The 24,569-nt window shown below is 34.4% G+C and overlaps 2 protein-coding genes and 1 long non-coding RNA gene across 7 annotated transcripts; 1 reads left to right on the top strand and 2 right to left on the bottom strand.

The window, feature by feature from the left end:
* Positions 1-4,432: 4,432 nt before the first annotated feature.
* LOC112083562 lies at positions 4,433-5,547 on the bottom strand. Its single transcript, XR_002897698.1, has 3 exons — positions 5,318-5,547; positions 4,599-4,675; positions 4,433-4,510 (listed from the first exon to the last, which is right to left on the bottom strand). It is a non-coding gene; the product is annotated as an uncharacterized LOC112083562 (long non-coding RNA).
* A 2,005-nt stretch (positions 5,548-7,552) lies between these two features.
* LOC18013109 (xylogalacturonan beta-1,3-xylosyltransferase) lies at positions 7,553-13,664 on the top strand. Of its 3 annotated transcripts, none has more exons than XM_024151379.1 (4): positions 7,553-8,134; positions 8,361-8,477; positions 12,025-12,397; positions 12,869-13,664. In XM_024151379.1, the coding sequence occupies exons 1-4, from the start codon at positions 7,911-7,913 to the stop codon at positions 13,529-13,531; spliced, it is 1,377 nt and encodes a 458-aa protein (XP_024007147.1). In that variant the 5' UTR covers positions 7,553-7,910; the 3' UTR covers positions 13,532-13,664. The 3 variants fall into 3 exon arrangements, with proteins under 3 accessions (XP_024007147.1, XP_024007145.1, XP_006395978.1); XM_024151377.1 differs by having other exon boundaries at positions 7,554-8,134; positions 8,356-8,477; XM_006395916.2 differs by having other exon boundaries at positions 7,555-8,134; positions 8,356-8,473; positions 12,020-12,397.
* A 4,988-nt stretch (positions 13,665-18,652) lies between these two features.
* Positions 18,653-22,159, bottom strand: LOC18013108 (kinesin-like protein KIN-4C). Of its 3 annotated transcripts, none has more exons than XM_006395915.2 (12): positions 21,973-22,159; positions 21,266-21,379; positions 21,067-21,183; positions 20,903-20,983; positions 20,701-20,772; positions 20,506-20,599; positions 20,383-20,414; positions 20,095-20,168; positions 19,889-19,966; positions 19,661-19,805; positions 19,091-19,573; positions 18,653-19,006 (listed from the first exon to the last, which is right to left on the bottom strand). In XM_006395915.2, the coding sequence occupies exons 1-12, from the start codon at positions 22,078-22,080 to the stop codon at positions 18,950-18,952; spliced, it is 1,455 nt and encodes a 484-aa protein (XP_006395977.1). In that variant the 5' UTR covers positions 22,081-22,159; the 3' UTR covers positions 18,653-18,949. The 3 variants fall into 3 exon arrangements, with proteins under 3 accessions (XP_006395977.1, XP_024007655.1, XP_024007656.1); XM_024151887.1 differs by having other exon boundaries at positions 19,661-19,787; XM_024151888.1 differs by having other exon boundaries at positions 21,067-21,132.
* Positions 22,160-24,569: the final 2,410 nt, after the last annotated feature.

The following is a 24,569-nucleotide window of genomic DNA, read 5'->3' as shown; positions in this document are numbered from 1 at the left end:
GATTGGGACAAACAAATTCGATAATAACTGCTGGACAAAGTTGTCATTTCACATTATTAAGTCTACCCTTCTGTAAAGTATATATCTCTATCAATTTTCAATATGTCTATCAACATTTCAATAAGTCTACCAACATCGACGTTCCCAAAAGAAGGATATGTCTATTATAAGGGTGAAATATATCTATTTTTGGCCAATATGTCTATCGATATCAAATATATCTATTACATACTCAAATATATCTATCACACATCTAAAACCTCTTATTGAATTTTAAGTCTACCTAACTGAAAATAAGTCTACTTCTCCATAATAAGTCTACTATTTTTAAGTAAGTCTACCATGAATAAAACAACACTATCATAACGAAAAAAATAACACTGTAGTAGATATAATATCTTCTCATATAAGTCTATCTTCAGGATAAACAAGTCTATCATTAGAGGTAACAAGTCTACCAATTCTGGTCAATAGAACTTCGAAAAGTCAACTTAGACTCACTAAATCTACCAACACGAAAATAAATCTACTTTGAAGACAAACAAGTCTATCAACAATCAAATATGTCTATCAAAAAAATTAACTCTACCAAACGATTAAAAGAAGTCTATCAACATAAGTTTACCAACATTTAACAAGTTTACCAACATCGGGAAAAATCTATCATCGAAAAATTATGTCTACCAATTTTTACATAAATCTATCAGAAAATTTAAATCTATTATAAAGGATGGTAGATTGGTAGACTTAATTCTCGACGCGTGATTTGTACTGCTGACGTGGAAAAAAAAAAGTAATGGCATTTTCGTAAATACGTTTTTTGTCATCAAAGCGTCTCAAGGGTAAAATGAGGTTTTTTAAAAAGCAATGTTGTTCTGGTTATTTCGAGAATGTTAGGTTGTTTTGCTAATTTTACCTAACATTTAGGTTACGACAGCAATCCTTCCAAAACATAATTAATTATATAAATTTAGAAGGCAAAAAACAAACAAATAAATAATCTTTAATCGAGTGTGCAGATTTTGAGAGAATAGATGGAAGGAGCGTTTGCAGGAATTCAAAGCAAATAAACGTAAGAAGAATATGATACGATGGCTAATATTCTACAGACCACGCGCTACCTCCACGCGCCCCCAAAAGCGATTTTCAAGGCGAATCCCTAAAAATTTTCATCGTTCTCTCGACGAGGCCGCCGTCGCGGAATCGTCGCCGGACTTGCCCTCACCAGCGAGCTTCTCTTTTCTCTTCACTACTGTACCCTTCTCGTCATGTATATGTTCAACTCCGTCCCTCCAATCTCACCAAAAGCTTCGGATGAATCTCTTGTTCGTAATGATGGTGTCGGAGATAACTCCGGCAGCAAGGATTCTGATTCTCCAGATCTTCGTTGGCCCTATCTGAATCGCTGGAAAGCAACCAACGCCTCCCGCTCTTCTCCTCCTATCATATCTGCAGGAAAATCTCTTGAAGAAAAATCACCTCGGGAATCAGCTCCTCTCTCGAATCCAGCTGTATCTCTTGCTGCTACTTCTCCTCTGGTTAATAAAGTCACCGCTCCTCCTTCGAACATGCTCCTCGAGGTCTCTGCTCCAGAGGTCTTAGTTGCAGCAAAGTCTATCTTAGAGGAGCCTCAAGTGATTGAACCGGTTAAATTAGCTCTGGAATCCACAGCTGCTGCTAATCTCGGTAAGGATGTTGGTAATAAAGACCTCGATCACCATCGATCCAGGCCATCTCCTTCTCTCAAAGGTGCGTGGACTAAAAAACTAGATTTCTCAGAGACCTCATCCTCTCGAGCAGATCCAGAAATGTGGCCTTCTTTATCAGTTTCAAAGACCGGTCGTAACAAGCAGGTTCATGAACCGTTGATTGTTCATAAACCAGTGGCAATGGAAGATGATAGCCGGTTTCCATGGGCAGCAAAAATGAATCCAGCATCAAGGAATCTCTACCGTGCAACTGAGCCGGAATTCCTTGAGGACGGCACTCCAAAGGTAACAATCCCTCAACATGTTTTGTTGCAAGGATTAGAGAACCAAAAAGAATATGTATTGGGCCAGTTTTATACTCTCCTCCCTCTGGTGGTCTGATATTTGCTGTTTTCAATAAGATATGGGGAAGAAGTTGTAGAATAACCATTAGGAAGCTTGGAGAATCTAATTACTTATTCCATATTCCTGATGAAGCGACTAGGACTTGGGTTCTCCAAAGGGGATTATGGCATGTTGATGATTGTTTGATGTTTGTTGCTGCTTGGACCCCAGAAGCATCATTAGCTATCCCTGAGATTAAAACCATATCGGTGTGGGTAACTTTAAAGAAAATTCCAAACATCTTATACTCTATTCCGGGAATAAGCCATATAGCCTCGGGTTTAGGTGCTCCTATGGCAACACACCAGCCTAAGTTGGATCCCATTCACATGGGAGAAGCCAAGATTTTGGTTGAGGTTGAGCTAAGTAAAGCATTCCCAACAAGAGTAGCGGCTGATGATCAAAACGGTATCATCTCTTTGGTTGATGTAGAATATGCATGGCTGCCTTCTAAATGTGGTAGATGTGGTCAACTTGGACACAAGGTCAATCGTTGTCTAGAAGTTGAAAGTAATTCCCTTGGAGGTGCCAACTCTTCTTTACAAACCGTTTTAATGGATAACTCAGATGCTGTCGGTGCTTCCAGATTTGTACCATACTGTGGACCTACAATTCCACCAGCTACAGCCTCCAGAAACAAGAATATTGTGGAAGCCCCCATTCCTCTAGATACAGCCACCGCAAGTGAGAATGAGATTACCTCTTCTGAACTTCCAACAACTCCTCCAAATTTAAGTAACAATGAAGCTATTGAGTCTCTTGCTTTGGAGGCTGCTAGATCTCTCCTGGTCAACACTTCTACTATTGCTCAAGTACACTCCACAGTTTGAAAGGAAAGTGTGAGTATAGTTGAGCCCGATTTTGGTTCTAACAAGTTTGCATCATTGATTTCTCTTGTAGGAGAAGAAGATCTATCAGATTCAGACAAAGATTCTGATTCTTTGGATCTTATGACACCTTCGGAGAAAAGAATTCTTCGAGAAAGACCTGTTAAACCATCAGCAAAAGCTAAAGAGATGAGTTTGCAATCCACTGGTCGTGGACGTGGTAACCGAAGGACGTGGGAACCGCGGTGGTCGTGGCTAAAGCTCTCTTTACTCTTAGCATTAAAGTTAATCGAAGCGGAAGATTCGATTTTATGTGGTTCATTTCTTGTACCCTAAACTTTTTTAAATGTTTTGTAATTGCTTTCTAAAAACTGCATGACCGTAGTCATGGCTTGTAACCGTCTAAGTTTTTAATAAAAGGAAAATAGATTTCCAAAAAAAAAAAAAAGAAGAATATGATACGATGAGTTTAATTTATGTCGTTTGGAAACGTATTACCAAAGAGGAAAGTGGAGAAAGATTTTATATTTTTTTGACATGTGGCGCTATCTCCAACTGCTTGGAGAGAGTTGGTCAAGTTTTATTTACTCCCTTTATTCAGAACTAGTATTTGCCCCGCGCGTAGCGCGGGATTTTTGTTGTTATAATATATTTTAATTTTATAGTGTTCATAATATTCATATTAATATCATGTATCAATACTATTTTTTCTGAAAGATTAATACAATAAAATATATAGTAAGTTGCCAAATTAACAATGAATATAGTAGTATTTCAGAAAATCATACTAATTTGAACACTTAATTTATGAAATATCACTTTAATAAAGGTAAACCCTATATTACAATTTACATATCTCCTTTATATGAGAAAAAATGGTATCAAAATAACTTATTACATGAAAAATCAAATGTAAAAAAATGGGTGAAATACACTTTTTTTAAGCTCACAGAATGTTATTTTAAGGTTTTTCCCCATTTAATAGAAACTACATTTTGTAAAACTAATCTTCACCATTTTATTACACCAAGTTGGAAATGGAGAAGAGCGGTTGGTCTAGATAAATACCATGTTTTAGCCCAACGGAGCTCTGGGGGCGAGCTAGTGAAAGGTTTAGCACTCTCCACCAGCTTTTTGTGAACCTCATGACAATAACTTTGATAGTTGGAATCTCGGTGACAGTTCCAACGAAGAGCAAATCTTAATCTCCTATAGTATCAAAACATGAAAAAGTACATTCAAAACTCATAACATAGACAAAATATGGTCTAGATTAGAGAACTCCAATCAGACATCGGACGCGTCAATGTTTTTTGAACTAAAGTGGTTACTGCAATCTTATACTCCTATAGTAACCACTTTAGTTTCACATATTGAAAAACTGATTCTAAAGAAAGTGAAGAGATTCAAGGACTACTTTCAACATGAAAGGTAAAAAGACCGAACATGATTCAACAAAATGAAACTTTGCCCCTAGAGAAAGTAAAGTTTTGTTGACTTTACTCATGAAATGCCTCTTCAATATCACTGGCACTGCATTGGACTTGTTCTGTGTTCTCCTTACCATCAACCGTTAAAGCTGCAAAATTTCTAAACAAAATTACAAATCTCATATTCAGTACGATTCACCGTAATAAAAACCTTTTTGATGGAAGGGAAAAAAAGGTAAAGGACATACATAGTTGATGAAAATTTGGCTTTCATAGTAAGCTTGAGTACACATCATCGGACTTTGAAGTTGTCTTTTTGGTGTTCCTGCATTTACCTCTAGCAATCAGTTTAGTACCTTGCAAACACTACGATTTAATCTCAGAATCAACATTGGAAGCAAAATCCAACCCCAAAATACTAAGAACAGATGGTTCACAATCTAAACCCGAGACTTATTGACAACGAATAACCCAGAAACCCAAAACCAAAAAGTCGAGAATTCACTCAATATCTAGAAAAATAGATTAACTATACTTGGAAAGACAGAACACTTACGACTGGAACTTTACAATCAAACTCAAAAATAGGAAAAATTTAAAAAGGAGAGACGTTCAGAAATGGAGATTGAGAGATAGGAGAAAGCGGGAAGTACTATTGTAGATTCCGGGGAAGTGGTGCCGCCGTCGATCTGCAAGATAAGTTCCGCTGTCGATTTGGGGGTTTTTTTTTTACTTTCCACTATGGGCGTAGTTAATTCATAGATTAAGATAGCGTATGAACTATGAACATTAAGTGAAATAGAAAGAAACGTAAATTACCAAATGAACTGAAATCAACAGATTAAAGATGATTTGACGTAAAGAGATAGTATGCAGACTTGATCCTAATATGTAGCCAAAATAATCGATCATAAAGCTGATTTTCCTTCGCTTTCATTTTCAATATAGCAAAAATATTATCACAGACCTGTCGCCTTGACAATTGGAGAATGGAGATGAACTGACATTTCGACTCTATATCGATAATTGTTGAACAACAAATCATCACAAAGTCCACCCTCAAAACTTTTGAATCCGCAGCTACTCATTAAATCATTGATTTCAGAGTGGATTTTATCTGCAAAATTAGGAATTGGAGAGGTATTATGAGATGAGAATAAGAAACATAGGAGCTTATGTGATTGAAGTAATGAAAAGTCTTTGATAACCAAAAGTAGGAAGTGAGATGTGAAATCAAATAAAAAAAAAAAGTTGGAAGAGAGAGCGTCTTTGTAGAAGTAAAAGCTTGTCGTTTGAACTTGATGTTTTGTTTCCAATGTATTGCAGATGGGAGGGAGATGAATCGTTAGAGGGCCTCATTGGAGAAAAGGAGGCGAGTAAATTAGATGAAGTTGTCTATTCATATTTTTGGTATTTTCTGCGAATTTAACGGCAACGATAAAGATGATCGAAGGGGTGGAGATTTTTAGTTGGGCTGGATTTGGGCCTAAATTTAATGGACTGATGTGTTTTCTACTTTCTGGGTTGCAATACCTCTGTTGGATCATAATTATGGTTTTGGTGATGAGTTCTATTTCGAAGTTGAGAATTTATTCTAATGATGTGGCAAGTTTTAATGATTTTATTGGATGATTATTTTCCCTATTTTTTTGCTGACGTGGACAGCCTTAAAAGCCAGGAAAGTAAACCCTTTTATATAAAGGAGATTATTTGATGTTTAAGGTTTTTGCACATAGAATAATAATTCATTTAATTTTATTTTTTCTATACTAAAAACATTATTTATAATTCATTTAAATATAATTCAGCCAATAAGAAAACAATCTGCAGAATATCAAAGGTCAAAAACAATAAAAGTTTATTAAATTTTATATTAAAAAATGAGAACATCAAATAATTCTGAATAAAAAAATCTCTTAAACATTCAAATAATTCTGAACACAAGGAGTATTAAAGATGATTTTACCTCAAGTGTCCAATATGAGACTTTTGCTAATTCTTACATTTGGCCAAATTTTGAAGTTCATAAACTTTTAAAGTCACACACTTTGAATAACCGTTTCTCATTCAAAGCAACTCTGTTTTTGATATATGAATACACTATCTCATAATCCTCATAACAAAGAATCCAATGATTCTAATATCCGGTCATTCCGACAACTGAATTTTCACCGAAATATGGTCTAAAACCATTTGTCTGAAAATGATTTCGAACAATACTTTGAAGACAAACTGCTAATATCCATGTAAACTAACCTTTTGATGATAATTTGGCCTTTTTTTGCATGTATCACAGTTATCCATGTAAACTAACCTATTTTTTGTCAACAGCCTAAATATCTAAAACGGTTTGACAGACCAAACTGGTGGTACCGAGTTTACATAATTAATATCACGAGGATAAATCCGAGCACTTCTTGCTAGGTTATCTGCCTTCATATTTTTCACGCGTGGAATGTGTGATAGTGAAAAGAAGCTAAACTTCTCCTTGATCTTCACGAATTCCTTCAAATGTATAGCAAAAGTTGGCCATTTGGCGGGTTCAGACACCATCTGCACCAAATCCGAACAGTTTGTTACAAAAGCAACCTCTGTCTTCTGATTCTCTATCATGCAAAGCATGGTCCAAATTAGGGATTTCATCTCTGCATACAGAGGTGACATACTCCGTCTAACATTTCTTGCTCCCATTATTTTATCCATAACCCTGTCCTGAAAATAATACCATTCCATGATGACAAATCTGTTGCTTTCCAAAAGGCATCAATAAAGCACCACCAGCCCTCATATGTCATGGGTGTTGACATCGGAATATTCCTATTGCCATGTAAACTAACTTTGATCGTCCTTATAAGCCTGTGCGGAAAGGCTATATTCTTTCTATTTATTTATCATATTTCTTTTCTATTTTAATCCATATATCAACTAAAAATCAAAGAAAAAAATTGCACTAAGTTGATGTAAACTTACGGAAATGACTCAACTCTATATTTATTTTAATAAAATTAAATAAAGGACTATTGAACGCATTAATTATAGGATTATAATTTAGAAAATGACTAAATATCAAAGAAAAAACCGAAACAAGTTGCTTGGTGAAGCAAAACTGATTTCTCCCACTAAATGATTAATGATATATGATAGAGACGTAACACAGAATCTTTATGACTTTTCTCCTTCCTCCTCAGTTCCAAAATTCTCTTGTGTCTTCCTCTTGAGAGTAAAGAATCAAAAAAAAAAAAAAAACATATCTCATGGCTGCTCTTGTGTCTTCCTCTTGAGACTAAGGAATCCAAGAAAAAGAGAAAGAGAGAGAGAGAGAAACATATCCATGTCCGGTCCAAGATCAACCATGGCTGCTCCAAGATCAAGAATATGCTCTCTTTCTCTGTTAACCCTTTTCTCAATCTCTCTTATTCTGATTTCTCTTTCACTTTTTGTCTATACAAAGCCCTCTAATAAGCCTTTCATCGATTACAGAAACCAATTTTCTGTCTCTGTCTCTTTCACTCCTCCTTCTCTGTCGCCACTCGAACAAAGCAACTCTACAAACAATACTCATGCTTCAGTCTCTTCTTCTTCTCCTCCTATGTCTCTTGTGGAACAAAGCAACTCAACAAACAATACTCTTGCTTCAATCTTTTCTCCTTCTCCTATGTCTCTTCTTGGACAGAGCAAGACAACAAACACTACTATTTCTTCAGTCTCTTTCTCTTCTTCTTTCTCTGATCCAGGTAACCGAAAGAAGTCTCCAAGTCCTACAAGTAAAAGAATTGTTATCAGGGTATGTAATCTTTTTTAATTTTGTAAACTCTTCTCCTCTGGCTTAGGTCCTTCTCGATTGCTTTTTCTTATTTAATTTGGTGGTTGATCCAAAGAGAAATTGAAAAACAAAAAACAGAGAATCTTTACGTTACCCTTTATTATTATTATTTTTTTTAACACCCTTGATTTTTCTAATCTTCGACTTTTTACTTTTATTTTCCTTGTTCTCGTTATGATTAGAAAAGAAGTGGGTTGGATAAAATAGAAGCAGAGCTGGCAAAATCAAGAGCAGCAATTAAGAAGGCAGCTTTGACACAAAATTATCGCAGCTCTCTCTACAAAAATCCAGCCGCCTTTCATCAGTTGAGTTACTTTTAATTATTTTCTTAGTTTGGTAATTTACTAAATTACTAGTACAGTACTTCTTGTTTCTTAGAATAGTCAAAGAAAGCGCTGACATATTTCACGTGGATTTTTCTTTTTCCAACCATTTTACATCGATTTAATCATCATCAGATAACCTAGCATTAAATTACGATTACAATAAAGACAAACACAATTACGCAACTTACACTTAACGGCTCCGGTGAGATGCCTCTCAATAAGCAAAAGCCTCTATTCTTTTTTTTTTTTGGAATTTTACTATTGAATGTTATAAGGATTTTATATTACATATATTCAAGGGAGAATTATAAATTTAGGACACATTTTGCATATTGTCACTTTTTGGACTTTTGTCACTTTTAGACTTAAATACCCTTTAATTAATGTTGAAATTAATTTAAGAAATTTGAATTTAATGTTTCGCTTTTTTAAAAAAAAATCGAAAATACTAAAAATAGAAATAAATTAATTACCGAAATTCAATTATGGAAAGTTTTAAATTTTTAAAAATTATTTCCACAACATGTAGAAGACGTATTCTACATTCTACAATTTTTAGAATATGTTTTTTACATATTCTTCTACAATCTACGAAACCTAGAATAGATGTTCTACATGTTCTTCTTCATTCTGTTAGTCGTATAGAATATGTATTCTACAAACTCTTTAGAGTTCTACAACTACTAGAATACATGTTCTATATTTTTTACTACATTCTACATTTTAACCGAATGTGAATTCTAGCAATCATTCTTTGTTCTAAAAAAAAAAAAAAGAAGCAATCATTCTTTGTTCTATGTAATATAGAATATGTATTCTAGTAAATCATTACAGAATCTGGAAAATCTAGGATTCGTATGCTTATCCATCCAACTGAATATTTTCAAATAATTCACTTTCCTTTTTTTTGAATTTTTTTTTAATATTTTTCTAATGTTGAGATTAAGTATTAAAACCGTTATAATAAATTCGAATAATGTGCTGAGCAACAATAGATTTTTATCGCTTTCTATTAACTCAAACCTCCGAGTTCGAGACCTCTTGTCTTCTTCTTTTTTTTTTTGCTTTTTCTGCACTTGCTTCATTTGCTCGCTAAATTGGATTGTTTTCACAAAAATTGGCATAATTTTTTATCGCACCGTTAGAATTACCTCAAACCAGTCCATTTATATATTTGGTGTCTAAATTTGAGATTGATCTATCGGTGGAAACTCCTACAAAGATAGCCAAACTTCTGATGTGTGACATGTGTCTTCATAAAACAAAGTAGTTGGAATATTTTTTGCTGTTTTTTTTGTTGTTGTGGAGACGAGAATTTTTTTTTTATCTTTTGTTGGTTTTTTATTTATTTTTTAATTTTTTTATATTTAAGGTGAATATCAAAATATTTTTTAAAAAATACTAGAATGAAATTTTAAGGATAATTTTAGATTTTAATAAAAGTAAATATTAGAGGGACAATATCTAAGATAATAAATTCTAAAAGGACAAATGGTTTGGGAAATTGTCCTAAATTTCTAATTATCTCTATATTTTTATTCAACTACTTTTATATTTTAAAGGATCATCCTAATGACTTTTGATCATGAGCTCATTCGTTAAAAAATTATTATGGAAAAGGTTTTAATGATGTATTATTTTACTCTTTTTGTGTGTGGAAATGGAGTATTATTTTACTCTTTCTGAAGAATGAAAAGTTTCATATTATAACTTTACTTTATATATATTGGCTCAAGCCCTAACACTTTTAAGTTTTAACCCCTTATGCCCGAGAAGCACATCATAAATGGGAGCCACTTGCACTCGGTTACTTAATTATTAATTACTTGTTAAATGTTTTCATTGTAAATTATTCCGGTGGCAATAATCGCCTATATATATTTTGAAAAGAGTTATAAAGAGAAAGAAAAGAAAAAAAATGCTTAATTAGTTGGTGCCAGGTTAACTTAACAATACTAACAAAATTAACTATGTAAAGCATAAAAAAAGAATAAAAAGGTGTACACATATGTATAAGACAAATCATCTTCTCATCAAAATCAATAATGCAAAATATAAGATTCTTTTTTAAAGAGTTATTATGTGTTGACGTATCTTTCTTTCTCATAATCTCAAAAGCTGTTTAATATCAAGAAACATACCACTGCAATTACAAGATTCTTTTACATAAAGGATGCTCTCAAAATTTTATGTAAACTTTAACACCTAAAGTTTATATTTCATGAGCTTTAACCAAGGACTGACCTGCGCAATATAATTGGTTGTCCAAGGGATCTTTAGACCCAAAGGTCGAGAGTTTAAGTTGCACTAGACAAATTTCCGGCATGAAGAGATCTACGGTCCTCGGTGCATAATCTCTAAACAAAAAAACTGTTTAAATCAACATCGAGATTCAGAAACCAAAAATCGGAAGTTACCTGTATATGTTACAAACTCTTCAAAACTATATATTAACTGTTTCTGTAAAACGAGTTTTCAAATGACTAATCATCTATCTAAATTAACATATTATAACTTCAGGATATATAAGTTTGTGCACTAATTCAATTAGCTCTGATGCAAACAGCAAAGCTAGTTAATTTCTTCACAAGGGAAAGTTCTCTTACACTCTTCAATATAAAGCTAACATGATTGTGCAAACAGGATACGGTTTTTAAGTCGTGTGCATCATGTCTATAAATGATAGAGGCCAATAATTAAAAAAAAAAACCGATAACCATTAATGCGAACGTTACATTTGTACTTGAATATACAGTAAAACCTCTATAAATTAATACTCAATAAATTAATAATCACTATAAATTAATAAATTTTGCTGGTTCCAAGTCGGGCCAATGTAAAAATACATCAATTTCGATAAGATAATAAGATAATAATTTTTTTGAAATCTTTATATAAATATATGGTCCCAATAAAAACATAAATTAATAATTATATAAATTTATGCAAATATATGTAAATTTACTATTTTAAAATATGACTAACATATTCTTTTTTAGTTAAAGTTGAAATCTCATTGGTTCTCATCTCTCTAATTATCATATCAGTAGCTCTTATTGCTGTTTTACTATATACAATCAAAATTTATAATGATTTTTTGATGTCATAATTGATTTTCTTACATGTAAATATTTTAAATGTATTGTAGTGTTATCTTCAATTTTATCATCAATAATACTGATAGTAGCCATATGTTTTTGATAAATTTTAAACTTATAAACATGTATATTTTTTATATGGACAATCCAATATGGTGAAAAACTATTTTATTGTGATAATTATAATTTTTAATCATAATTTAAATTATGAAATTTGTTAAAATTTTAAATTATAATATTATTCCAAATAAATTTGTAAAAAATTATATGTGGAAAACAAATTTTCTCTATAAATTAATAATTATTAATTTATAGATAAATTAATATCACGATAAATTAATAAAATATCATGGTCCTAACATTATTAATTTATAGAGGTTTTACTGTATAAACTTTGCTCTCATACTCTTAAATGCACGAAAATCAGGAGCCATGCAGAAATGATGAATCGTTTTAAGGTGTGGACATACACAGAGGGAGAGCCCCCATTGTTCCATGATGGCCCTGTTAATGACATTTATGGTATAGAAGGACAATTCATGGACGAAATGTGTTTGGAGGGCCCAAAAAGAAGCCGTTTTCGGGCAGATCACCCTGATAATGCTCACGTCTTCTTCCTCCCATTTAGCGTCGCCAAGGTCATCCACTTCGTCTACAAGCCCATCAACTCTGTCGAAGGATTTTCTCGTGCCCGCCTACACCGCCTTATAGAGGATTACGTTGATGTAGTTGCTACTAAGTATCCTTACTGGAACAAAAGCCAGGGAGGCGACCATTTCATGGTATCATGCCATGACTGGGTACGTAATTTTTTCTTATTTGATCTTGGATCGGAGAGTATAAATATTAGACATCTTCTACCAATATCTTAAAATTTTGTTAACAAACCAGTTTCGGTTGAATTCAAAAAAGGACTTCCTAAATATGTTAGATATTGCAAATCGCTAAAGATAAATAAATAGTGTAGCATACGAACCTTAATATTATTATAGTATGTATACGAGTGTATTATTTATCATATAATTTAAAAGATATATCAACTGCAATATAGTAATTTTAAAAAACTAATGTAGGAACATAACAAAAAAAAGAGAGTACACATTAGAGATTTAACACTTAGTTATATAAATACTTTAGGTATTGAAATCTTCCTGAAATTCATTATTTTCAAATTATAATTGCTAATCATCATGTAATTGTTTGATTCTATTTTTAAATGATATATGATAACATGCGTATTGTGTAATTTTAATTTATATTCATATATATAGGCACCAGACGTGATCGATGGGAATCCAAAGTTGTTCGAAAAATTCATAAGGGGACTTTGCAATGCTAACACCTCGGAAGGATTCAGGCCGAGCATAGACGTATCCATTCCAGAGATCTACCTTCCAAAAGGTAAATTGGGTCCATCTTTTCTTGGGAAATCACCGAGAGTTCGATCTATACTAGCGTTTTTTGCTGGAAGAACACACGGCGAGATCCGGAAAATCTTATTTAAACACTGGAAAGAAAAGGACAGTGAAGTACAAGTTTATGAACGTCTTCCCCCAGGAAAAGATTATACAAAATTAATGGGAATGAGCAAGTTTTGTCTATGCCCGAGTGGTTGGGAGGTCGCTAGCCCAAGGGAAGTTGAGGCCATATACGCTGGTTGTGTACCCGTGATCATATCAGATAATTATTCATTACCATTTAGTGATGTGCTTAATTGGGACTCCTTCTCCATACAAATCCCTGTTTCTAGGATAAGTGAGATCAAAACGATTCTAGAGACTGTCTCTCTTGTAAGATACTTGAAGATGTATAAGCGAGTCTTAGAAGTGAAGCGGCATTTCGTGTTGAATCGTCCAGCTCAGCCCTACGATGTGATGCATATGATGCTTCACTCTATCTGGTTAAGAAGACTTAATCTTAGGCTTATTGCATAAAATGAAGCTTTTTTTTTTTTACAAACATAGTTTGAATGTCTATAAATAGACAGATTTCCCTCTTGTATATACACAAGAATGAACACAAGATCAAAGAGTTTCATATTAATTAATAAGATGAACTTGATAGAATCTACTATGAATCTCTCTGTAAATGCTTCGTATATCGATTGTGAATAGAATACAAGATCTCTCTTCTCCTGTATCAGAATCCGTTAGATCTCATAACGACCATAACAGAATTCCTGTAGCTCATATCGCCACTCTAAACACAATTCAACATACTCCCTATAGTCAACATGACTCTTTATTTATACTATATGTGTTCACACTCTACTCTACGTGTTCACACTATTCTTCCTCTCAACTTCCTCCACGTGTCCTCTTAGCCACTTCAGCTCTTCTCTTCTTCCTCCACCTTCTTCTCGCGTCGAACATATACTCTGAAAGGCTTATCAATACCCCCCCCCCCCCCCCTTCGACTTGGAGCTTGCCCTCAAGCTCAAAATCTGGAAATTGAGCCTGAATTTCACGAGCTAATATCCAAGAGGATTCGTGTGCTGGCAAGTTATCCCATGATACTAACACCTCCAATTCACCTTCCGTATTGTAGCGAGTATCTAACACAGCTGATGGTTGAATCATCGGTTCCTCACTTAAAGATAAAGCCAAAGGTAACGTTGTTACTTGCTGATCGTTTCCCAATGCTTCTTTAAGTTGAGACACATGGAACACTGGATGTATTCTCGACCCTTCTGGAAGTTGCAACCTATACGCGGCTTTGCCAATTCTTTCCAAAACCTCAAAAGGCCCGTAGTAGCGAGCTGCTAATTTTTGGCAAAGTCTTCTTGCAACTGACGATTGCCTATACGGTCTTAGTTTAAGATATATCTTCGTCCCTACGTCGAATTCCTGTTGGCGACGGTGCTTATCAGCCTGTGCTTTCATCAAACTCTGAGCTCTTCTCAAGTTTTCCTTTATCTGTTCCAACATCATATCACGTTCCCTCAGCCTTGATTCCAGTTCAAAGTTTGTTGTTGACCCTCTTCCTCAAATCTGATCACTGCAGGTGGTTCTCGTCCGTATACAACTGTGAAAGGAGTTGTTTTAAGCGTATCAAATGCCAACTGAGCTGTTTGTGACCATATAAAATTGTCTTTCTTCAGTAGTTCTGTTAAGGGTTTAACCAACTGTCCATAATTTCTCACAAATCGCCTGTAGTAGCCGGTTAATCCAAGAAACCCTCTCAGTTCTTTCACTGTCCTCGGTGTTGGCCAACTGTTCATTGCTGACGTTTTACTTGGGTCTGTAGATACTCCTTCTGCAGAAATGATATGTCCCAAGTAATCTACAGACTGTTTCGCAAATAAGCATTTCTTTTTATTTGCAAAGAGTTGATGATCTGCAAAAACTTTCAAAACAACTCTCAGATGGTCTCTATGGTCCTCTATGTTTCGACTGTATACGAGTATGTCGTCAAAGAACACTAGTACGAACTTCCGAAGAAACAGTCGAAATAGATCATTCATCAGTGATTGGAATGTCGCTGGTGCATTCGTCAAGCCGAAAGGCATTACAACGAACTCATAGTGACCATCATGCGTTCTAAACGCTGTCTTCTCTATATCAGTTTCCTTCTTTCTTATCTGATGGTAACCTGATCTCAAGTCCAATTTCGAGAAGACTACCGCTCCATGCAATTCATCCAAGAGTTCATCGATCATTGGAATAGGAAATTTGTCAGGGATAGTGGCTCGGTTTAATGCCCTATAGTCAATACAGAAGCGCCAACTTGCGTCCTTCTTCTTGACTAAAAGGACAGGGCTAGAGTACGGACTCACACTTTGTCTTATGGTCCCGGCCTCTAGCATCTCCCTTACCATTTTCTCCATGACTTCCTTATGCATATGCGGATACCTATACGGTCTCACATTGATTGGTCCTGCTCCATTTACCAATGTGATGCTATGCTCTCGACCCGTATAGGTGGTAATCCCGTAGGGATTGCAAAAACATGCTCAAATTCTTCTAACAGGTCTGCTATAGCAGGGTGCATTTCCAATTCTTTCTTGTCTTCCACTCGTGTTCCTTTGAACTCCAGTAATACTCCTTTCGATTTGATTATCGCTGGATTGGTAAACGATTTGAGGGACACTCGTTGATGGTGTAAATTGGTGTCTCCATACAGTGTGATCCACTGATCCCCATATTGGAATGAAAATTCCTGTTTTTTCCAGTCTACCAGACATTTCCCGAGTGTCTCAAGCCATTGTACGCCCAGAATCATGTCCACATTACCCAGTTCAAGAGCTATGAAGTCTGCTGTGAATTCAAAACGTGATAATGTGAATCACACCTTGTTACATGTCCCCAAACCTCTGACCTGAAGTCCATTTCCCAACAAAACGTCTAGTGAAGCATTCTCTGTCACTTGTAACTTGGCTTGAGATACAGTTGAAGGTGCAATGAAGTTATGAGATGCTCCACTGTCCAACATGATGATTACTTTAGTGTTCCCAATTGTGCCGTGGATCTTTGTTGTTTTTGGTGATTTGATCCCTAAAAAAGCATTCAATGATAAGTGCCTTAGTTCCCCTTTTTGCATCTCGTCGTCACTCAACTCAAACATACTGTCGTCTAGAACCTCCACTTCAAAACCATTCAGAACTGTTAATACTCGAAGTTCTCTTTTTGGACAGATATTCTCATGACCTCAGAACCATTTGGCATCGCATTTGAAGCATAGACCTTTACTTCTTTTCAAATCTAGCTCAGCATCAGTGAATTTCTGTCTTGGTCTTAGCTGTTGTCTCTCTGTTGGTTGTTGGTCTTTATTCTCATTTTTCTCAATCTGTAGCACTTTAGGTTTGAACGGTTGTATCCCTTGTTTATTGTTGATGAAGGAATTGTACTGTCGTTGTTGGTATCCTGTTGTTATCGTCTGTCCTGTATCCTTTCTGTTCACTTCTCCTACCACTTTACAAAACATACTGCTTTCCATTTTCAGCACTGCAGCTATGTGATTTGCCAATCCTTTTGGTTCCTTCATCTTTATGACTTCTTTCATTTCTTGAGTCAAACCATTGTAAAAAATATCTTCTAATCCTTTGTCATCAACGCCTGGTACTTGAGCTGACAGATCTTCAAACTCTGTTACGTAGTCACTGATTGAACCCGTTTGCCTGATCGAGTACAGTCTCTTGCCTGGTTCATCTTCCAATTTATCTGCAAATCTGAGCAACATTTTGTCCAGAAAATCCCTCCAACTGCGAAATCCTTGACGTTTTCTCACCCAAATATACCACTTCTTAACTTTCCCAGTCAGTGTCAATGCGACCAGATCTAATTTCGCATCATCATCATATCTACCAAGCTGAAAAAACTGTTCAACGTCTGCGATCCACATATACGGTGATGTTCCGTCGAAAATCGGCATTTCGATCTTCTTGAGCATACTTTCTCTATTCGCGAGATCAGAATGACCTGGCCGATAACCTAGCGGGTAATCATTCCGGTAAGTTCCCAGATTAGGGTTGTGTACCTGATTTGCGGTTTGAGATGTTTCCGGTATCTCAATCGGTTGTGCACCGCCGTCAGATCTCGCCGGAAGTCGCGATTGCTGTTGAATCGCTGATAATATTGACTCGAGCTTCGAATCGAGCTCCGTTATTCGCGTTTCCGTTTCCGTTGATGTTTTGCACAATCGCTGAAATCCTCCTTGCAGATATTTCAATTCTTCTTTCACCGACGAAATTCCTCCCTCATCGTCTTCGCTTCCCATTTCACTATCGGTGTTTCCTCTCTGCGATACTTCGATCTTGTCACTACGCACCATTTTGATAGAATCTACTATGAATCTCTCTGTAAATGCTTCGTATATCGATTGTGAATAGAATACAAGATATCTCTTCTCCTGTATCAGAATCCGTTAGATCTCATAACGACCATAACAGAATTCCTGTAGCTCATATCGCCACTCTAAACACAATTCAACATACCCCCTATAGTCAACATGACTCTTTATTTATAGTATATGTGTTCACACTCTACTCTACGTGTTCACACTATTCTTCCTCTCAACTTCCTCCACGTGTCCTCTTAGCCACTTCAGCTCTTCTCTTCTTCCTCCACCTTCTTCTCGCGTCGAACATATACTCTGAAAGGCTTATCAGAACTACACATTCTCTGTTTCCCTTTTCGATATTCTTGTTATAACATAGTTTTTTTCTTGATTATTGTGTTCCCATTATATATGAAATATTTTTATAACACATTATTAGCAAGGTCGATCAAAAAGTGGTGTAATGCAGGCATCAATCGCTTAATTCATCCTATTGTCAACTTTTGGAAGAATGATTTCGACCATCCATCCTCTCAAGATCATCTCCGTCCTCTACATATAATTAAGGATACCTCTTCTCGTGTACTTTTGATTCACACATGTTTGATAATAAAAAGAGAACCTAAGTATTTTGCTTCAAAACACCTAGTGCTTTTGATTTGTTGGCGAGTTTTAGTTAGATTGTGGATTGTGGATTCATTCTCTCTTGTTTTCATGTGTGAGACTAGATCATTTGTGAGGATCATCTTTCTTGATAAACTAAATCTAGTTTGTGTCCTATATACATCATTCGGTGTATACGCAATTAATACAAGTAAAGTCATCACAATCATCTTCCATCAACCATTTCGGCCTTAATCTCCTGATAATCTTGTGCTTATTAGGTTGGTGGATTCATTCTTATACAAAAGTGGTGCATCTTGATGGATTTCCAAAGACAATTGTTTCTAACAAAGATCGAAAATTTTGAGTTCTTTTCGGAGAGAGGTTTCTCGACCTGCCATTAACACGCTAAAAAACAGCATTGCATTACATTTCACCTTCACCGATGGGCGTGTTGAAAAAGGTGCTTGAAAATGTATGTACATACTTTTGGTATAACACATCCTGTCATACATCTTTGAAGACAACTCCATTTCCGTTATTTTCAAGTTTTTTCAGTAAGTTTATCCAAACAAAACCCTACCTTAGGCGTTGGGTAACTCCTTAAGCTCAGTCGATGATATTTTTCATGTATGTTTAAGACATCGGCTGATAGAGTAAGAAATTTCTTGGATCACCCGCAAATCTGTCTCGGCCGAAAATTTGAATTGACGAACGATTCATGACTTCCATATGTTCAAGGTAAATCTTGGGGACTACATTGTCTACCCATAAAACATCCCTATTATTACTAACCTCTCGAAATCAACATATGCATAGCCAAAGTCTGTTACCTTTGCTTTTACAACATTAAGACAAAATGGAAGAAAAGGATTTGTAACAAAAAAAAAGGAGAGAAAAAAGAAAAACTTAAAACAAGGTCTTGAAGCTTCTTGGGTTGTCTGTTTACTTTTATATCATGTCATTTTTTTCCATTACTTCTTAGCAACTTGTTTCTGTATTTTTCTCAACTTACCAACTTTTACAGCTTCCTGTAGAATCCAAAGTTAAAAGTTATAACCGGATATGTAAGATGGTTGGCCTAATTAGAGGTTGCAGAAGAAGATTCAGCTTACTTGTATATTCCCTATATCACGTAACGGTTGTTTGTTTGCTTCCTTGTCATCACGACTAATCCCAACAGGCTTCTTACCATCTACTGGTTGCATTGCTTTATCGGATCTTACGTTTTCTTCTCTGTTGCTACATTTGGAAGCTATGCAGCCACAAGAGATACCGCACCCACTTCCATTTGCTCTGCATTTGCAATTTTTGGTCTTGCAAAGAGATTTTTTAGTGCAAGAGCAACACACGTCCACTTTGTTCTCCTCTCTTTTGCAAAGCGATTCCTCAGAAGTTTCCGGTTGAGATGCCTTTAAATTTGATTGATCATTGGTTTTGCATAGCGTTTCCTCAGAAGTTTCCAGTTGAGATGGCTCCAAATTTGATTGATCATTGGTATTGTAGATCGTTTCCTCAGAAGTTTTTGGTTGAGAGAGCTCCAAGTTTGATTCATCGTAGGAATCCTTGCTGGGAACAGAGTATTCAGCTGGTTCGCTCTGATGAACAGTTAGAATTAAAAAGTCAGACCACAAAAGACTAGTTATTTAATGATAAATTTAAACGTTCATCTCCAAATTTATAACCTGAACTTTATCTGTTTCACTGAGTTGACATTTGGCCATCTCCATCTGGCTGACTAGAGTACTCAGTTTGCTAAACTCCTCTTTAAGTTCCTTTAGTTCCGAGTCAATCGGGGTCTGGTTGATTCCGCTGTCAAGTGACGCAGAGCTAAATTGGAGAAGCAAAGATGATCACCTTTAGAGAATAAAATTGAGGCTACAACAAAAACTTTAGCTAACTATCAAACTTACAATGAGTTTTGCTCTCCCTCAAATTCTGCCTTCAACACATTCGCCTCTAGGCTGAATCTTTTTACCTCAACAGCTATTCTGATAAAAAATAGTACGGAACACATAATTTCAGTGTAGTGAAGTAATCAGAAATTTTAGGGAGGCATGATAGCTTGGAAATAAGTTTAGGGAGTTGCAATAGCAACAAGAAACATTTGAGAGCTTACTCTTTCATTTGGCGTTCGTAATCAGAATGAATCTTATTCAACTTCATTAGTAGCCCAACTTCATTGCTAGAATCCTGCACCACCATAATCAAAAACTGTTTGCAGTTCCAACTTATAGAAATCAATACCAAGCCACATGTAACAAGGAATATCAGGAACCTATATCTTCCATCCGGAAATGTAAGGTAAATATACTAAAGTTTCTAATCAATAGTGCAGTTAAAGACCTATGTAATATTAACGAATTGCTTAAATTTTTGTTGATGCTTGGGTTCAGGTACCACATACCTCAATCTTAGAGCTTGTTCCTTTTGGTGGGCCTGGAAAATACAAAGAAGTCACTTCAACTTTAGGGAAAAAAAAGTAGCAAGAAGAAAAAAGGTAACGGATACTAGCTAGCTGTTATGTGACCTTTATTTTTGTTCGAAGATATCTTTTTAGATTGCAGCAGCAATCTAAGGCGTTTCAGGGCTGTCAAAGCTTGTGCATTCTTCAGCTGCAAAATCTGATTTAACAAAATACAGAAATCAACAAGCCGCATGGACTCAGTAAAAAAGGGTCGCCGGAAACTACATATAAACATTGAACAATCAGCAGAATGAATACCTGTTTCTGGCGCCTGTTCAAAGCTGACAGGACCTGTTTTTCGAACTCGCTCCTCCTTAGCTCTTTTTTAAGCTGTAGAAGAGAACAATTATTTAATTAAGAACCTGAAGTTTCATAAGAAGGCTAAAATCACTAGACAGGGCTAGCAAATTGACGATCAAGCCCATCAAGAAAGGATGTATCCAAACTGATCTTGGCGTACCTGAAGAGTTTCCTTTTCTAGTGAAGCTTTCGATAGTCTGAATTGCATAGAGTCTAGCTTGATCTTGCACTGCAACTTAACCTGAAGAGTAGTCACAACTCACATACGTAAAACACCCAACGAAAACTGCTGCAATTCTACAATGTTTGCAAGAAGATGCTCACCTTTTGCGCCTTAAGTTTCTGGACTTCACCATCGAACTGTTTTACAGAGCTCTCGGATTTATGCTTCTTTGTTGAGCACATAGAGCGCAAATTTGACTTAGTCCTTGAGCTTATAATCTATACAAGTATTACGTTTATGAAAATAAGCATGGTATAGCATATATGTCTTTGAATCTGAAAACCTCAAAAACTGATTCACCTCCACTTTTGTAGCACTAGACTTGTGAGAAAACTTTCTGCTTGACTGTAAGGTACCAGTAGAAGAACTAATCGAAACATCAGCCAATTTGGAACTTAGCTCTTCCACTTCGCACTGCCAAATTTCAACATGGTCATTTCAAGATGACAAAATACAAAATAAGTTTCCGAAATTTCTAATCGAATAGAAATATTTCCTAGGAACTAAATAATACATAGAGATATATAAAACGTAGGACTAGCCAAAATCATAGCTCAAATGATTCCAGGAATATCAACAGGTAATCTAATTCCATTATCACAAAGAACTGAACAGCTTTTAAGAAGGAAAACAATGAACGGTATTGCAGTTTCATACTTCTATAAGAAAATTTTGTGCATGCTGAGAAACTGAATCGACGGGGATTATCTATCAGACATGAATAGAACGAAATTTTCCATGAGCTCGGAATACTCTTTGAAGCAAACAATTTTTCAGAGAGTACGAAATCAAAACTAAAAATCGATGTAGCAAACCAGCCAAAAAAATTCAAAAAAAAAAAAAAAATATGGGTAGAGGGAAAACCGAGAATAGGATTCGAGCAGAAATTTTTCAAAATTACAAAATCAAGAAAAAAAATCGTTTTACTATACAGCCAGTATACAAATCCCTTATTTTAAAATCCGAGAATAATTTTAAAAAAAAAAATGGGAAGAGGGAAAAGAAACCTTGAGAGCTTCATTCACTGACTCCAGATCTCGGATCCTCTTCTGGTAGAGTTGCTCAGCGTCTTCTCCCACGGTTAAGACCTTCGATCGGAGATTCCGCTTCGTCATTTCCGGCGATGTGTTGTTAATTTCTCGATGCGAGTGAGACCACAACGCTCCCTTATGTCTTCTCTCTTTCCTAATTGGTGAAGACGGAAGCGGTGTGGAGAGAGGACGTAAATAAAATTTTCAAAATTTTCAAATTCTTTTGTTTGTTTTAATTTTCCAATCGGTTATGGCAATATAGGCCTAAAACAATGAGAGCCCACCTCATTAGCTTTAAGCCCAGCAGTTGTGCCTAACATAAAATCAATTAATCGAAGACAATGTGCAGGGTAATATTTTTAAAATTATCTTTAAATTTAGTTTTTGATTAAATTAAAATTAGTAGCAAAAATCCTTCCATAAAAAAATATAAATTAATAAATCGATAGCAATAAAATAACAATACATATATAAATATTACACAACCAATATTTATTTGTATATATATCCATCGAATAAGATTTTGAGTTAGTTTTGTCATGTAAATTAATTATTAATAGTTTTTAAATGTGAAAGTGATATAATGTTAATATATATATACTTATATATATACCAACATAGATTAGAATAAAAAAATAATAATATATATATATATATATCCATAAAATAAAAATTTAATTAAAAATAATTGAATTGATTTTCGAAATGATACTAATTAGTTATGAAAATACAAATGAATATTGCAAATATTTAAATATATTTTTTTCATATATATATATTGATTATTATTTAAAATAATAAAATATATTTTAATAAGTTAAAAAGCTAAATACATTTTTGATTTATATCCATATATATTCAAAACAAATCTGTGAACTTTATATTTAACTATCTCTTATGGATGAATATTCAACTGAACTTTTTATATTTGTAAAGTTTATTTATGTAATATCTTATAAGTAAAAGTTTATTTATGTAATATCTTACAAATAAATGTTTATTTATGTAATATCTTACAAATAAATATTTATTTTCGTAAAATATTCTATAATATCTTATAAATAAAGGTTCATTTATGAAAATGTCTACTCAAATAATAATATAGAGATAGTATTTTGTTATCTCTATTATATTATTTAAGTAGTATTTTGTTATCTCTATTATATTATTTAAGTAGCCACATTTAAAAACTAACCTTTATGTTGTAAATTATTTACATCAAATGCCATTACCAAAAAGACTAAACAAAAAAATGTATAAAGGTATAAATGACCATTACAAATGTATCACATGTGCATCATTACGTGGATCATTTGACCCGTAACTAGAACAACTCGGTTCTTAAATTTTAATAAATAAATCTTCAGAAAATAACTACATTATACAATTATAATAAAACATTTAATTTCTATATCCACCGATTAAATTATCAAATATGTAAATTAAATATATAGTAAAAAATGTGTATTACAGAAATTATACCAAAATCTCTCTATGATTCTATGTAATTTAATGACACAATATTATTGGAATCGTATCTTACCAAAAATGTAGTACCTATAATTTAATCAAGGCTACCAAGTTAAATTAATTTTCTAGTTGTCAACGTATCTAAATGACACAATATTATTGGAATTGTATATCTTACAAAAAATGTAGTTCATATCATTTAACCTTTGCTACCAAGTTATATTAATTTCTAAAAGCCGACATATCTAAACCCTAAATTACAAACGACTATAAAAGGCCGATCTTCTAAAGCATTTGCAAGACTTCTAATTCCAATATATCTAAATTGAACTGCAGAACCTCCAAATGGCTGCTTCTTTACCAATCTCCTACCTCAACCAAGTGAAGCCTTACAAAATCAGTTGGCGAGTCGAAGTTTAAGGTCCTGCATACATGGAAACTCTACAGTAAGCTGAACAGAAAGTCACTTGAAGTCATTTTTGCTGATAAAAAGGTAAATCTCTATACCATTATTATAACTATTACTTAAATCTACATATATTAACATTCTTTTTTTTTTGCTTTGGTTTAAAGGGATCTAAGATTCACGCTTCAGAAAAAAAAGATGTTATCCGTATGGAGAAAGACATACGTGGACAATGTGTATTAATTTAAAACTTTGCTCTCAGTCATGCGACTGGAAAATACAGACCAACCAATCATGCTTATAAAATGGGGTTTTTAGCAATGACTGCTGTAACCAGATGTACTCCTAGACCTCAAAATAACTATTTGTCATTGGTCAATTTCTAATCTTTTTTAACGCCACAAAAGCTTAACTCAAAAATCTTAGTTGGTAAGAATTAATATCAATCTCATAATATTTTCCTTTCAACAATCAGTATATAATATATCGAACTAACTATTAATTACCTTTCAACTAGGTGTCTTGTCCGCGTCTTGCGCATGGCCCCTGAGAGGTTTAAAATTATAAAACAAAATTCTATATTATGTGAATCAAGAGAATAAAAATAATTGAGATGTATATGATCAAAATAAAACAAACTCATAAATTAAACACCCAAAATGCAATACCAAATAAGTGTATGAAACCTAAATACCAA

Source organism: Eutrema salsugineum, unplaced genomic scaffold, assembly GCF_000478725.1.
Source record: "Eutrema salsugineum unplaced genomic scaffold, Eutsalg1_0 scaffold_6, whole genome shotgun sequence".
Lineage (NCBI taxonomy): Eukaryota > Viridiplantae > Streptophyta > Magnoliopsida > Brassicales > Brassicaceae > Eutrema > Eutrema salsugineum.
This window is presented reverse-complemented; position numbering and strand designations above follow the sequence as displayed.